This window comes from Tachyglossus aculeatus, chromosome 23 (assembly GCF_015852505.1).
Source record: "Tachyglossus aculeatus isolate mTacAcu1 chromosome 23, mTacAcu1.pri, whole genome shotgun sequence".
NCBI lineage: Eukaryota > Metazoa > Chordata > Mammalia > Monotremata > Tachyglossidae > Tachyglossus > Tachyglossus aculeatus.
The window spans coordinates 9,768,243-9,781,846 of NC_052088.1; the positions used below are offsets into that span (position 1 = coordinate 9,768,243).

The 13,604-nt window shown below is 52.7% G+C and overlaps 1 protein-coding gene and 1 non-coding gene across 2 annotated transcripts in view; both read left to right on the top strand.

Moving 5' to 3' along the window:
- SERINC5 (serine incorporator 5) overlaps window positions 1-13,604 on the top strand; it is an 81,563-nt gene that overhangs the window by 58,788 nt on the left and 9,171 nt on the right. The window contains exons 3-7 of the mRNA XM_038765921.1: window positions 7,392-7,570; window positions 8,044-8,126; window positions 8,891-8,984; window positions 9,876-10,087; window positions 10,775-10,870. Of these exons, the coding sequence (XP_038621849.1) occupies window positions 7,392-7,570; window positions 8,044-8,126; window positions 8,891-8,984; window positions 9,876-10,087; window positions 10,775-10,870 (664 nt within the window). The remainder of the gene's footprint in view (window positions 1-7,391; window positions 7,571-8,043; window positions 8,127-8,890; window positions 8,985-9,875; window positions 10,088-10,774; window positions 10,871-13,604) is intronic.
- TRNAG-GCC lies at window positions 5,182-5,252 on the top strand. Its single transcript has one exon. It is a non-coding gene; the product is annotated as a tRNA-Gly (tRNA).

The following is a 13,604-nucleotide window of genomic DNA, read 5'->3' on the forward strand; positions in this document are numbered from 1 at the left end:
CTGCCTTGGAGAAGTCAATCGATCGATGGTATTTATTGAGCGCTTACTATAGGCAGAGTACTGTTCCAAGTGCCTGGGAGAGTTGAAAACAGAATTAGCAGACACGTTCTCTGCCCATAACGAGCTTACAGTGTAGATAGGGCACGGGCCTGGAAGTTAGAAGGTTTGCTGCAACTTGTCTGCTGCATGGGGATATGGCACGGGCCTGGAAGTCAGAAGGTTTGCTGCCATTTGTCTGCTGCTATGGGGATAGGGCACGGGCCTGGGAGTCAGGAGGTTTGCTTCCATTTGTCTGCTGCTATGGGGATAGGGCACGGGCCTGGGAGTCAGGAGGTTTGCTTCCATTTGTCTGCTTCATGGGGATAGAGCATGGGCCTGGAAGTCACAAGGCTTGCTGCCATTTGTCTGCTCCATGGGGATAGGGCACTAGCCTGGGAGTCAGGTTTGCTGCCATTTGTCTGCTGCATAGGGATAGGGCACGGGTCTGGGAGTCACGAGGTTTACTGCCATTTGTCTGCTGCATGGGGATAGAGCATGGGCCTGGGAGTCAGAAGGTTTGCTGCCATTTGAGAGCACGGGCCTGGGAGTCAGAAGGTTTGCTGCCATTTGTCTGCTGCATGGGGCTAGGTCACGGGCCTGGGAGTTACAAGGCTTGCTGCCAATTGTCTACTGCATGGGGATAGGGCACGGGCCTAGAAGTCAGTATGTTTGCTGCCATTTGTCTGCTGCATGAGGATAGGGCACGGGCCTGGGAGTCGGAAGGTTTGCTGCCATTCGTCTGCTGCATAGGGATAGGGCACGGGCCTGGGAATCACGAGGTTTGCTGCCATTTGTCTGCCGCATATGGATAGGGCACGGGCCTGGGAGTCAGAAGGTTTGCTGCCATTTGTCTGCTTCATGGGGATTGGGCACGGGCCTGGGAGTCAGAAGGTTTGCTGCCATTTGTCGGGTGCATGGGGATAGGGCACGGGCCTGGAAGTCAGAATGTTTGCTGCCACTTGTCTGCTGCATGGGGATAGGGCACTGGCCTGGATGTCAAAAGGTTTACTGCCATTTGTCTGCTGCATGGGGATAGGGCACGGGCCTGGAGTCAGGAGGTTTGCTGCCATTTGTCTGCTGCATGGGGATAGGGCAGGGGCCTGGGAGTCAGGAGGTTTTCTGCCATATGTCTGCCGCATGGGGATAGGGCACGGGCCTGGGAGTCCGAAGGTTTGCTGCCATGTGTCTGCTGCATGGGGATAGGGCACGGGCCTGGAAGTCAGAATGTTTGCTGCCATTTGTCTGGTGCATGGGGATAGGGCACGGGCCTGGAAGTCAGAAGGTTTGCTGCCACTTGTCTGCTGCATAGGGATAGGGCACGGGCCTGGAAGTCAGAAGGTTTGCTGCCATTTGTCTGCTGCCTGGGGATAGGGCACGGGCCTGGGATTCAGGAGGTTTGCTGCCATTTGTCTGCTGCATGGGGATAGGGCACGGGCCTGGGAGTCAGGAGGTTTGCTGCCATTTGTCTCCTGCATGGGGACAGGGCACGGGCCTGGGAGTCCGAAGGTTTGCTGCCATTTGTCTGCTGCATAGGAATAGGGCTCGGACCTGGGAGTCACAAGGTTTGTTGCCATTTGTCTGCTGCATGGGGACAGGGCACCGGCCTTGGAGTCAGGAGGTTTGCTGCCATTTGTCTGCTGCATAGGGATAGGGCACAGGCCTGGGAGTCACAGGGTTTGCTGCCATTTGTCTGCTTCATGGGGATAGTGCACGGGCCTGGTAGTCAGAAGATTTACTGCCATTTGTCTGATGCATGGGAATAGAGCACAAGCCTGGGGGTCAGAAGGTTTGCTGCCATTTGTCTGCTGCATAGGGATAGGGTACGGGCCTGGGAGTCAGAAAGTTTGCTGCCATTTGTCTGCTGCGTGGGGATAGGGCACGGGTCTGGAAGTCAGAAGGTTTGCTGCCATTTGCTGCATGGGGATAGGGCACGGGCCTGGAAGTCGGAAGGTTTGCTGCCATTTGTCTGCTGCATGGGGACTGGGCATGTTCCTGGGAGTCAGGAGGTTTGCTGCCATTTATCTGATGCATGGGGATAGGGCACGGGCCTGGGAGTCAGGAGGTTTGCTGCCATTTGTCTGCTGCATGGGGATAGGGCACGGGCCTGGGAGTCAGAAGGCTTGCTGCCATTTGTCTGCTGCATGGGGATAGGGCACGGGCCTGGGAGTCACAAGGTTTGCTGCCATTTGTCTGCTGCATATGGATACGGCACGAGCCTGGGAGTCACAAGGTTTGCTGCCATTTGTCTGCTGCATGGGGACAGGGCACGGGCCTGGGAGTCACGAGGCTTGCTGCCATTTGTCTGCTGCATGGGGATAGGGCACGGGCCTGGAAGTCAGAAGGCTTGCTGCCATTTGTCTGCTGCCTGGGGATAGGGCACAGGCCTGGGAGTCAGAAGGTTTGCTGCCATTTGTCTGCTGCGTGGGGATAGGGCACGGGTCTGGAAGTCAGAAGGTTTGCTGCCATTGCTGCATGGGGATAGGGCACGGGCCTGGAAGTCGGAAGGTTTGCTGCCATTTGTCTGCTGCATGGGGACTGGGCATGTTCCTGGGAGTCAGGAGGTTTGCTGCCATTTATCTGATGCATGGGGATAGGGCACGGGCCTGGGAGTCAGGAGGTTTGCTGCCATTTGTCTGCTGAATGGGGATAGGGCACGGGCCTGGGAGTCAGAAGGCTTGCTGCCATTTGTCTGCTGCATGGGGACAGGGCATGGGCCTGGGAGTCATGAGGCTTGCTGCCATTTGTCTGCTGCATGGGGATAGGGCACGGGCCTGGAAGTCAGAAGGCTTGCTGCCATTTGTCTGCTGCATGGGGATAGGGCACAGGCCTGGGAGTCAGAAGGTTTGCTGCCATTTATTTGCTGCGTGGGGATAGGGCACGAGCCTGGGAGTCATAAGGTTTGCTGCCATTTGACTGCTGCATGGGGACAGGGCACGGGCCTGGGAGTCACGAGGCTTACTGCCATTTGTCTGCTGCATGGGGATAGGGCATGGGTCTGGAAGTCAGAAGGTTTGCTGCCATTTGTCTGCCGCATGGGGATAGGGCACGGGCCTGGAAGTCAGAAGGTTTGCTGCCATTTGTCTGCTGCGTGGGGTTAGGGCACGGGCCTGGGAGTCTCCAAGTTTTGCTGCCATTTGTCTGCTGCATAGGGATAGGGCACAGGCCTGGGAGTCAGAAGGTTTGCTGCCATTTGTCTGCTGCATGGGGACAGGGCACGGGCCTGGGAGTCACGAGGCTTGCTGCCATTTGTCTGCTGCATGGGGATAGGGCACGGGCCTGGGAGTCAGAAAGTTTGCTGCCATTTGTCTGCTGCCTGGGGATAGGGCACAGGTCTAGGAGTCAGGAGGTTTGCTGCCATTTGTCTGCTGCATGGGGATAGGGCACGGGCTTGGGAGTCACGAGGCTTGCTGCCACTTGTCTGCTGCATGGGGACAGGGCACGGGCTTGGGAGTCAGGAGGTTTGCTGCCATTTGACTGCTGCATGACCTTGAGCGAGTCACTTAAGTCCTCTGTGCCTCAGTTCCCTCATCTGCAAAATGGGGGTGGAAACTGTGAGCCCCACGTGGGAAAGGGTCCAACCCAATTTGCTTGTTTCCACCCCAGCTCTTAGAATTTGCCTGGCACGTGGTAAGTGCCTAGCAAACAAAGTAATAATAATAATAATGATAGCATTTATTAAGCGCTTACTATATGCAAAGCACTGTTCTAAGCACTGGGGAGGTTACAAGGTGATCAGGATGTCCCACGGGGGGCTCACAGTCTTCATCCCCATCCTACAGGTGAGGGAACTGAGGCATAGAGGAGGCAAGTGACTCGCCCAAAGTCGCGCTTAATAAATGCCATCATTATTACAGTGCTCAGCACACAGTAAGCACTCAGTACGATTGAGTGAATGAATGAATGTTGCTCAGCATGGCTCAGTGGAAAGAGCCTGGGCACTGGAGTCAGAGGTCAGGGGTTCAAATACCGGCTCCACCACTTGTCAGCTGGGTGACCTTGGGCAAGTCACTTAACTTCTCTGGGCCTCAGTTACCTCATCTGTAAAATGGGGATGAAAACTGTGAGCCCCCCGTGGGACAACCTGATCACCTTGTAACCTCCCCAGCGCTTAGAACGGTGCTTTGCACGTAGTAAGCGCTTAATAAATGCCATTATTATTATTATTACTTCCCAAGTGCTCTGCACACAGTAAGCGCTCAATAAATATGATTGAATGAATGAATTAAGATTTTGAGTTCCGTATGGGACACGGACGCTGTCTAATCCCATCCCCTTCTAGACTGTGAGCCCACTGTTGGATAGGGACCATCTCTATATGTTGCCAACTTTGACTTCCCAAGCGCTTAGTACAGTGCTCTGCACACTGTAAGCGCTCAATAAATACAACTGAATGAATTAATGAATGAATTTGCTTGTATCTACCCCAGGACTTAAAACAGTGCCTGGCACGGAGTAAGTGTGTAACAAATCCCTGTTATTATTATAATTATTATTAGGATCTCGGGTTTCCTGGGAATGGAGGTTTTTACGTCTTCCACGGACCCTCTGCCTGGCAGGTCCTCTGAGGCCCGGCCCGCCTTTGACCATCCATGGTTTCAGAGATGACCCCCGGTCTCTCCGAGTTGCTCCCTGAGGGGAGGCCACACCCTTTATCCCATGTTTTTCAGGTTCAGGAATGAGTGTGATGCTTTTTTCTCTTTTTCAAATCCAGGGAAAGGACTTGGAACGGCAAATATTGGGCCAGGGCAAATTTTTCTCCAATTCCAGCGGAACTGGATTTACGTGTCCTTTCCCCAAACTCGAGCCGTTGTTTGTGCTCGCTAAATAATCATAATGACGGCGTTTGTTAAGCGCTTACTATGTGCAAAGCACTTTTCTAAGCGCTGGGGGGATACAAGGTGAGCAGGTTGTCTCACGGGGGGCTCACAGTCTTCATCCCCATTTTCCAGATGAGGGAACTGAGGCTCAGAGAAGTGAAGTGACTTACCCAGGGTCACACAGCAGATGTGGCGGAGCAGGGATTAGAACCCATGACCTCTATCTATTAGACCTCTATCTAATAATCTATTAGATTATTAATAATATTATTACTATTAATAATAATAATAATAAATGGTTGTGCAGTCAGTTTCTTGATTATGAGCATTGGTGGTTCAGTGGCAGAATTCTCGCCTGCCATGCAGGAGGCCCTGGTTCGATTCCCGGCCAATGTAATTTCTATTTACCTGTATATATGTTGGTACATATTTATTACTTTTATTTATTTATTTATTTTACTTGTACATATTTATTCTATTAATTTTATTTGATTTATTTGTTTTGTTTTGTTGTCTGTCTCCCCCTTCTAGACTGTGAGCCCGCTGTTGGGTAGGGACCGTCTCTATATGTTGCCAGCTTGTACTTCCCGAGCTCTTAGTCCAGTGCTCTGCGCACAGGAAGCGCTCAATAAATATGATTGAATGAATAAATGAATGAACAGTGTCTGACACATAGTACGTGCTTAACAAATGCCATTCAAAAAAACAGGTGGGGAGGGGGGGGCATTCCAGGGAGTATTTATTAGTACTATTTATTACTCTATTTTACTTGTACATATTTATTCTATTTATTTTGTTTTGTTAATATGTTTTGTTTTGTTCTCTGTCTTCCCCCTTCTAGACTGTGAGCCCACTGTTGGGTAGGGACCGTCTCTATATATTGCCAACTTGGACTTCCCAAGCGCTTAGTATGGTGCTCTGCACAGAGTAAGCACTCAATAAATGTGATTGAATGAATGAATGAATATTTCTGGACTAGGCTTCTTCGGTCTTCCTCCGGGGTGATTGAGGTGACTTTGGAAAGGAGGCTTGAAGGCAGAGAAGGTTGGGGAGTGGGATACAGAAGGGAAACAGTTTCTCCAACAAAGACTCCTCAACGTTGGCTTTAAAGGAGTCGATCACCAGGCCCCTCCTACCTCACCTTAATAATAATAATAATAATAATAAAAATGGCATTTATTAAGCGCTTACTACATGCAAAGCACCATTCTAAGCGCTGGGGAGGTTTCAAGGTGATCAGGTTGTCCCACGGGGGGCTCACAGTCCTCATCCCCATTTGACAGATGAGGTCACGAGGCCCAGAGAAGTGAAGTGACTTGCCCAAAGTCACCCAGCTGACAAGTGGCAGAGCTGGGATTTGAACCCGTGACCTCTGGCTCCAAAGCCCGGGCTCTTTCAACTGAGCCACGCGGCTTCTCTTTCTACTCTCGCACTACCGCCCGGCCCACAAACTCTGCTCCTCTTACGCCAACCTCCTCACTGTACATGGATCTGGTCCGTCTCACCCACGCTGTGTCTCTCTATCCGACAGACAATTCCTCTCCCTCTCTTCAAAGCCTTATTGACGGCACATCTCCTCATTCATTCGGTCATTTATTGAGCGCTTACTGTGTGCGGAGCACTGTACTAAGCGCTTAGAAAGTACAATTCTGCAACAGATAGAGACAATCCCTACCCAACGACGGACTCACAGTCTAGAAGTGGGGAGACAGACAACAAAACAAAACAGAACAGTTAGGCAGGCGTCGACAGCATCAAAATAAATAGAATTATAGATATATACACATCGTTGAGGCCCTCCCTGACTAAGCCCTCCTCTTCTCCCACCTCCCTTCTGCGACACCCATATTTGCTCCCTTTATTCATTTCCCCCCCCCGGCCGCCCCACAACACATATATACATATCTGTCATTGATTTATTTCTATTAATCATCTGTCTCCCCCTCTAGACCGTAAGCTTGTTGTGGACAGGGAGTGTGCCTGTTACACTGTTGTATAACAGTAGAGAAGCAGCGTGGCTCAGTGGAAAGAGCCTGGGCTGCTGTGGAGTCAGAGGTCGTGGATTCAAATCCCGGCTCCGCCACTTGTCAGCTGTGTGACTTCGGGCAAGTCACTTCACTTCTCTGGGCCTCAGTTACCTCACCTGGAAAATGGGGATAATAATAATGATGGCATTTGTTAAGCGCTTACTGTGTGCAAATCACTGTTCTAAGCGCTGGGGGGGAACCAAGGTGATCAGGTTGTCCCACAGGGGGCTCACGGGCTTCATCCCCATTTTACAGATGAGGGAACTGAGGCCCAGATACCCCTCACCATCGATTCATCCATTCTCAGCCCCCGCTGGATTAGAGCTCTCAGATCCGGGGGCACCGGGTCAGCCTCAGCCAATTTATCGAGCACGTCCTAAGCACCTGGGGGAGTCCAGTGTGACAAGGTGGTCGACACGTTCCCCACCCACAACGTGGCCTCCCCGTCATACCGAGCGTCATAGCCCCGTCAGAAAATATCAGTGACTTCTCCCCGCTCCCTCATCAGATTCCGTTTTACGAAGACATCTGCAAGGGCATCCAGGCCGGAGACACCTGTGAGAAGCTGGTGGGCTACTCGGCCGTCTACAGAGTCTGCTTCGGCATGGCCTGCTTCTTCTTCCTCTTCTTCCTCCTCACCCTCGGAATCAACACCAGCAAGAACTTCCGCGCCTACATCCACAACGGGTAAGTGTGGGCGGACTCCTTTTCCCGCCTTCCGTGAAACGCGGGCCGGTCCGCTCTTGGCCTCCCCCCACCCCGTCCGCCCCGTCCCATAACGAATCATGGGACTCGTTAGCGCTTACTATGCACCCAGCGCTGTAGTAAGCAGTCAGGCACAGTCCCCATCCCCCGTAGGGCTCAGTCTTCATCCCCATTATACAGATGAGGGAACTGAGGGCCCAGAGAGGTTAAGTCAAGGTCACACAGGCAGGCGAGTGGTGGAGACGGGGTCCTTCCGACTCCGAGGCCTGGGCTGTATCCACTAGGCTACCGAGCGGACAATCGACGGTCCTTTCGACGAGGCAAGACCTTTCCTTTGGGCAGGAAGCTGGGGATTGGGATGGATCCCGGGGTTTAATGAGATGTGTCAGGGTGGGCGGGGGGATGCCATCTCTGTGGCAGCCTTCCCGTTAGCCTTTCTCCCTTTTCTCCCTCAGCTTCTGGTTCTTTAAACTTCTGCTTCTGACAGCCATGTGTGCTGGAGCGTTCTTCATCCCGGACCAGGATACCTTTCTGGACGGTACGCGTTGGGCTGGGTGGGCCTCCTCGCTGCTCCGCCCTTCGTGGTGGTCGGCCCTCTGAGGGCTGCTGGACGTTTGGGTTTCTATGGTATTTGTCAAGCGCTTACTTCGTGCCAGGCACCGTTCTTAATGGCATAGGGACAAGCTAATCACGTCAGTCGGTGTCCCAGTCCCCCATGGGCCTCATAATCCTAATCCGAATTGCACTTCCCAAGCACTTAGTGCAGTGCTTTGCACGCAGTAAGCACTCGGTGAATGAGTGAATAATCCCCATTTACAGCTGAGCTGACTGAGGCACGAAGTGAAATGACTTGCCCAAGGTCTCCCAGCAGACAGGTGGCAGCCCTGGCCAGCGCCTTCTGACTGCCAAGCTCTGAGCTGTCTGCTAGGCCACACTGCTTCTCCACGATGGAGAGCCCCGCAGGGGCAGCGTCTGACCTGATAATCTTATACCGTGCACGGTGCTCAGCCCAGTGCTTGACATAGAGTAAGCCCTGAATCAATCAATCGATCAGTCGTATTTATTGAGCACTTACTATGTGCAGAGCACTGTACTAAGCGCTTGAATAAATGCCGGGATCCACTAAAGCAGCCCGACGGATGCCCGACGCCCAGTCAACCGCTGGCATTCGCTGAGCAGCACCGACTCTGTGCAGCGCGCCGAGTTAAGCCCTTGGAAGCATCATACAGTACAGCAGGGTCGGTTGACACGTCCTTTTCCCGCGCTTCCTGATCCGCTTTCCATTTCTTCCCGCCCCTGCAGCCTGGCGCTACGTAGGGGCCGCGGGCGGGTTCCTCTTCATCGCCATCCAGCTCATCCTCCTGGTGGAGTTCGCCCACAGATGGAATAAAAACTGGTACGGGGCTGGGCGGGGGGCGGGAAAGCGCTGGGGATACAAGACCATAACAGTAATAATAATAATCATCTTATTTCTTATGACAAATAAGCGCTTAACAGATGCCACAATTATTATTTAAGCCCACTATACTATAGAGAAGCAGCGTGGCTCAGTGGAAAGAACACGGGCTTGGGAATCAGAGGTCATGGGTTCTAATCTGCCACCTGTCAGCTGCATGACCTTGGGCAAGCCACTTAACTTCTCTGTGCTTCAGTGACCTCATCTGTAAAATGGGGATTAAGACTGTGAGCTCCCCGTGGGACAGCCTGATCACCTTGTATCCCCCCCAGAACTTAGAACAGTGCTTCACACATAGTAAGCGCTTAACAAATACCATTTTTATTATTATTACTATACTGAGCAGATCAGGCTGGACAGAGTCCCTATCCCACATGGGGATCACAGTCTTAATCCACATTTTACAGAGGAGGGAACTGAGGCCCAGAAAACTGAAGCGACTTGCCCAAGGTCATACACAGATGGAGCCAGGATCAGAACCCAGATCCTTCTGACTCTCAGGCCAGGGCTCTAACCGCTAGTTGCCAGGGTGCCACTCCCTGTCTCACATGGGACTCAGGGGCTAAGCGACATTTCATTTCCAACTTACCGATGAGGAAACCGAGGCACGGACCAGTTAAGTCTGCCTGGCTGAGAAGGGTCCCACGGTCACGGCGGGGGCTCGGGCCTCCTCGTAGCCCGGACCGTACCCAGTCCACCCCAGCCTCGAAAAAAACAAGCCCCGGATACAGAGAGGCGGCCCCTGCCCCGTCGGATCCCCCGGGAGGAGGGCGTTTTGGGGGCTCAGAAAATGTGGTCAGAGCGGTGAGTGATGTCCCCTCCTTCCCTTAGGATGGCGGGCACGGCACACAACAAGCTATGGTACGCGGCTCTGGCTCTGGTGACCCTCTTCTTGTACTCGGTGGCGGTGGGAGCCCTGGCCCTGATGGCCGTGTTCTACACCCGCCCCGACGGCTGCCAGTACAACAAGATCCTGCTGGGCGTCCACGGCGGCCTCTGCCTGCTCGTCTCCGCCGTGGCCGTCACTCCCTGCATCCAGAAACGTAAGCCCACCCACCCGACCCTCCCATTGATCACCCGAGCCGTGGAACCGATCGAACGCACGCTGTGGGCAGGGCACTGTACCGAGAGCTTGGAAGAGCCCACTGGCGGAAGCGGCGGGATCCCTGCCCGCCCGCAAGGAGCTTACGGGCTAGACAACCTGGCTCCGCACTGTCCTTGGCTTTTCCCGGAAACCTCCGCTCGACTGACAGCCGAGCGCGTGTTGCCTGAATCCAGGTGGCCTCTGGTTGTGGAGAGCGGCAGCAACAGGAAAGTCCAATTTCCCAAGAGATCCTGAGTCTCTACCTTCCGAGGGAGGGAGATTTCCAGGGAGGGAGGGAAACTAAAAGGGAAGGAGGGAGTTTGTGAGGGAGGGAGCCCATATGAGGCGGGGGGGTGAGGGAGACGGGAGGGAAAGAGAGAGATTGTGAGGGAGGAAAGGAGAGAGTTTATGAGGGAGGGAGACTGAGGGAGACTGTAGGGGGCAGGGAGATGGAGATGGTGTTGACCCTTGGAGTAAAGGGAACTCCCAAATTTCAAAGTTCAGAGGCCTGGCCCCGGCCGTACGTTCCAGTTTGGAATTTAGGAACCACCCCCCCCCCCCTCCCTTTCCAAAGAGTACACTCTCTTCTCGATGTAATGATTTAAAAGTTTGAGTCTTTTCAAGACCGATTCCCTCTGGTTCACAGGACAGCCTCACTCCGGCCTACTGCAGTCGGGGCTCATCAGCTGCTACGTCATGTACCTCACCTTCTCCGCGCTGTCCAGCAAACCTGCAGAAATAAGTGAGTCTTTTATGGGAAATTCCCTTCTAAATGTCACCTCCACACACACCCCCCACCATCATCAACAGCTGCTAGTGAATGCTGAACCCAGAGGCTTGAGGATTTTGCACAGAAATAAGAGATACGGGTCCTGCCCTCCCGGAGGTTACAGTCTTGTCAATCGACGGTATTTATTGAGCCCTTACTTTAGGCGGAGCGCTGTAATGTGCTGGATAGTATTCTTGGCCAGGCTTCACGAGGCTGAATAAAACTGGATCAGGCAAGCTCTCTCCTCTCTAAAAATCCAGTGAAATGGTCGTATTCATTTCAGCAGTTTTCTGGCAGAATAGTCAGTCCATCAATGGTATTTATTGTAGAGATGGATGAAGGAAGGCATTCAGGCCTTCTAAAAGAAAAAAATAATTGTCCTTTCTTCTCTCTCTGTTTTATCTCACTCTCTCTCTCTCCCCCCTCCTCTCCCTCCCTCTCATCCAAGAGAACCATCACCATCGCGGACAGGCAGTGATCACTCTGGTTATGCCTTCGCCTCAAATGACTCACGTTGTGGTGGGGGTGGGGTTTGTGGTGGAAAAGCCTGGAACAGTGCAAAGAAAGTTCCCACTGTCCCTTTCCTGGGATCTCAAACCAAAACCTAATAATAATCATCATTATTACTATGTGCCAAGTCCCTGTCCCACTTGCAGTTCCTAGTCTTAAGTCTTGAGAAGTAGCGTGGCTCAGTGGGAAGAGCCCGGGCTTTGGAGTCAGAGGTCATGGGTTCAATTCCCGGCTCCGCCAATTGTCAGCTGTGTGACTTAGGGGAAGTCACTTCACTTCTCTGGGGCTCAGTTCCCTCATCTGTAAAATGGGGATGAAGAATGTGAGCCCCCACCCCCTGTGGGACAACCTGATCACCTTGTAACCTCCCCAGCGCTTAGAACAGTGCTTTGCACATCGTAAGCGCTTAATAAATGCCATTATTAAAGTGGGGGGAAAAGGCAGTGAGTCCCCATTTTTGCAGATGAGAAACCTGAGGCCCAGAGAAGTGACTTGCCCAAGGTCACGCAGCAGGCCTATGGCAGAGGCCTGGTCCTCCGCTTCCCAGGCCTGTGGTCTTTCTGCCAGATGGTAGAAACGGCAGTTAGGGTATCTGATCGGATGTCTACTGACTCTGATGCCAACCTAGTCACCGTACGTTGATCTCGTCTATCTGGCCACCGACCTCCTCGCCCAAGTCCTGTCTCTGGCTTGGAACGCCCTCCCTCCTGGTGTCCAACAGAAAATGACCCTCACCTTATCGAAGGCCCATCTCCTCCAAGATGCCTTCCCTGACTAAGCGCCCCCCTCTTCCTCTTCTCCCCCTCCCTTCTGCGTCGCCCTGACTTGCTCCCTTTATTCATCTCCCACTCACATCACTTACGTCCCTATCTATCATGTATTTCTTTCTAGTAATGTCTATCTCCCTCTCTAGACTATGCTAGTTGTGGGCGGGGAATGTGTCTTATTGTCGTATTGTACTCTCCCAAGCGCTTAGTACAGTGCTCTGCACAGTGTCAGTGCTCAATAAATTCAGTTTACTTGGGCACACAACAGCAGAGCGAGCCACAGCTCCTGCCCACCGAGAACTTTACACTCTAATGAGGGTCTAGAGAGCCCAAGCCCAAATACCTTCGGGCTTTCCATTTCAAAGCTGCCTTAAAGCTCTTCTTTCATGGCTTTTTTTTGCCTTCTGAACTTCTTTAAATAGTTGGGATTATATTTGGTGTCTGGACCCGAGTAGAATCCACGAAGTCCACAGCCAGTCCAGACAGCAAAACATCGTCCTAGCCCACTCTTATTTTTAACCCGAGTCGGTGCGCCTCAGACCAGATCGTGGGGTTTTGTCGAGGTGAGGGTGATAGAAAGGTCTGTGGGTCTGTGAAGCCCAGGGCATTCCGAGCCACAGCCCGCCCAAACAAATATCAGCTGGCGGAGGAGGGCACGGCTGCCTACGGTATCCACAGTTGGTCCTTGACTCTGTCATTCAATGCCCATCACGGTGGGGTTCAAGGGATGACACGCCGGGGCCCGGCTCCACTCCCCGCCTGGCGCACCCCGGTCGGGGGAACCAAGTTCGGGAGCCTGGAGAAGATCGGTTGGGGGTGATGGTGGTGGTGGGAGATTAGCTACGTCCTGTAGACAGGACCACTCTCCTCCCTGTCTCAAAGCCCATACGTAACTTTGGTGTACTCCTTTTTTTTAATATATATATATATATATATATATATATATATGGTATGTGTTAACAACTTACTAGTCGCCAGGCACTATACCAAGCACTGGGGTAGAATTTAAAGGACTCAATCACCTTGCCCCTCCTTCTTCACCTCGCTTCTCTCCTTCTACAGCACAGCCCGCACACTTCGCCCCATCACTGTACCTCAATCTCCCCGTCTCACCGCCGACCTCTTGACCACATCCTGCCTCTGGCCTGGAAAGCCCTCCCTCTTCATATCAGACATTCACTCTCCCTCTCTTCAGAGCCTTATGAAAGGCCCATCTCCTCCAAGAGGCCTCCCCTGATTAAGCCCTCTTTTCCTCTTCTCCGGTTCCCTTCCGCGTCGCCTTGACGCGTTCCCTTTCTTTATTCCCCAAGCCCCACAGCACTTATGGACGTATCCGTAATTTATTTATATTAATGTCTGTCTCCCCATCTAAACTATAAGCTCGCTGTGGGCAGGGAGTGTGTCTGTTATATTGTTGTAGTGCCCTCTCC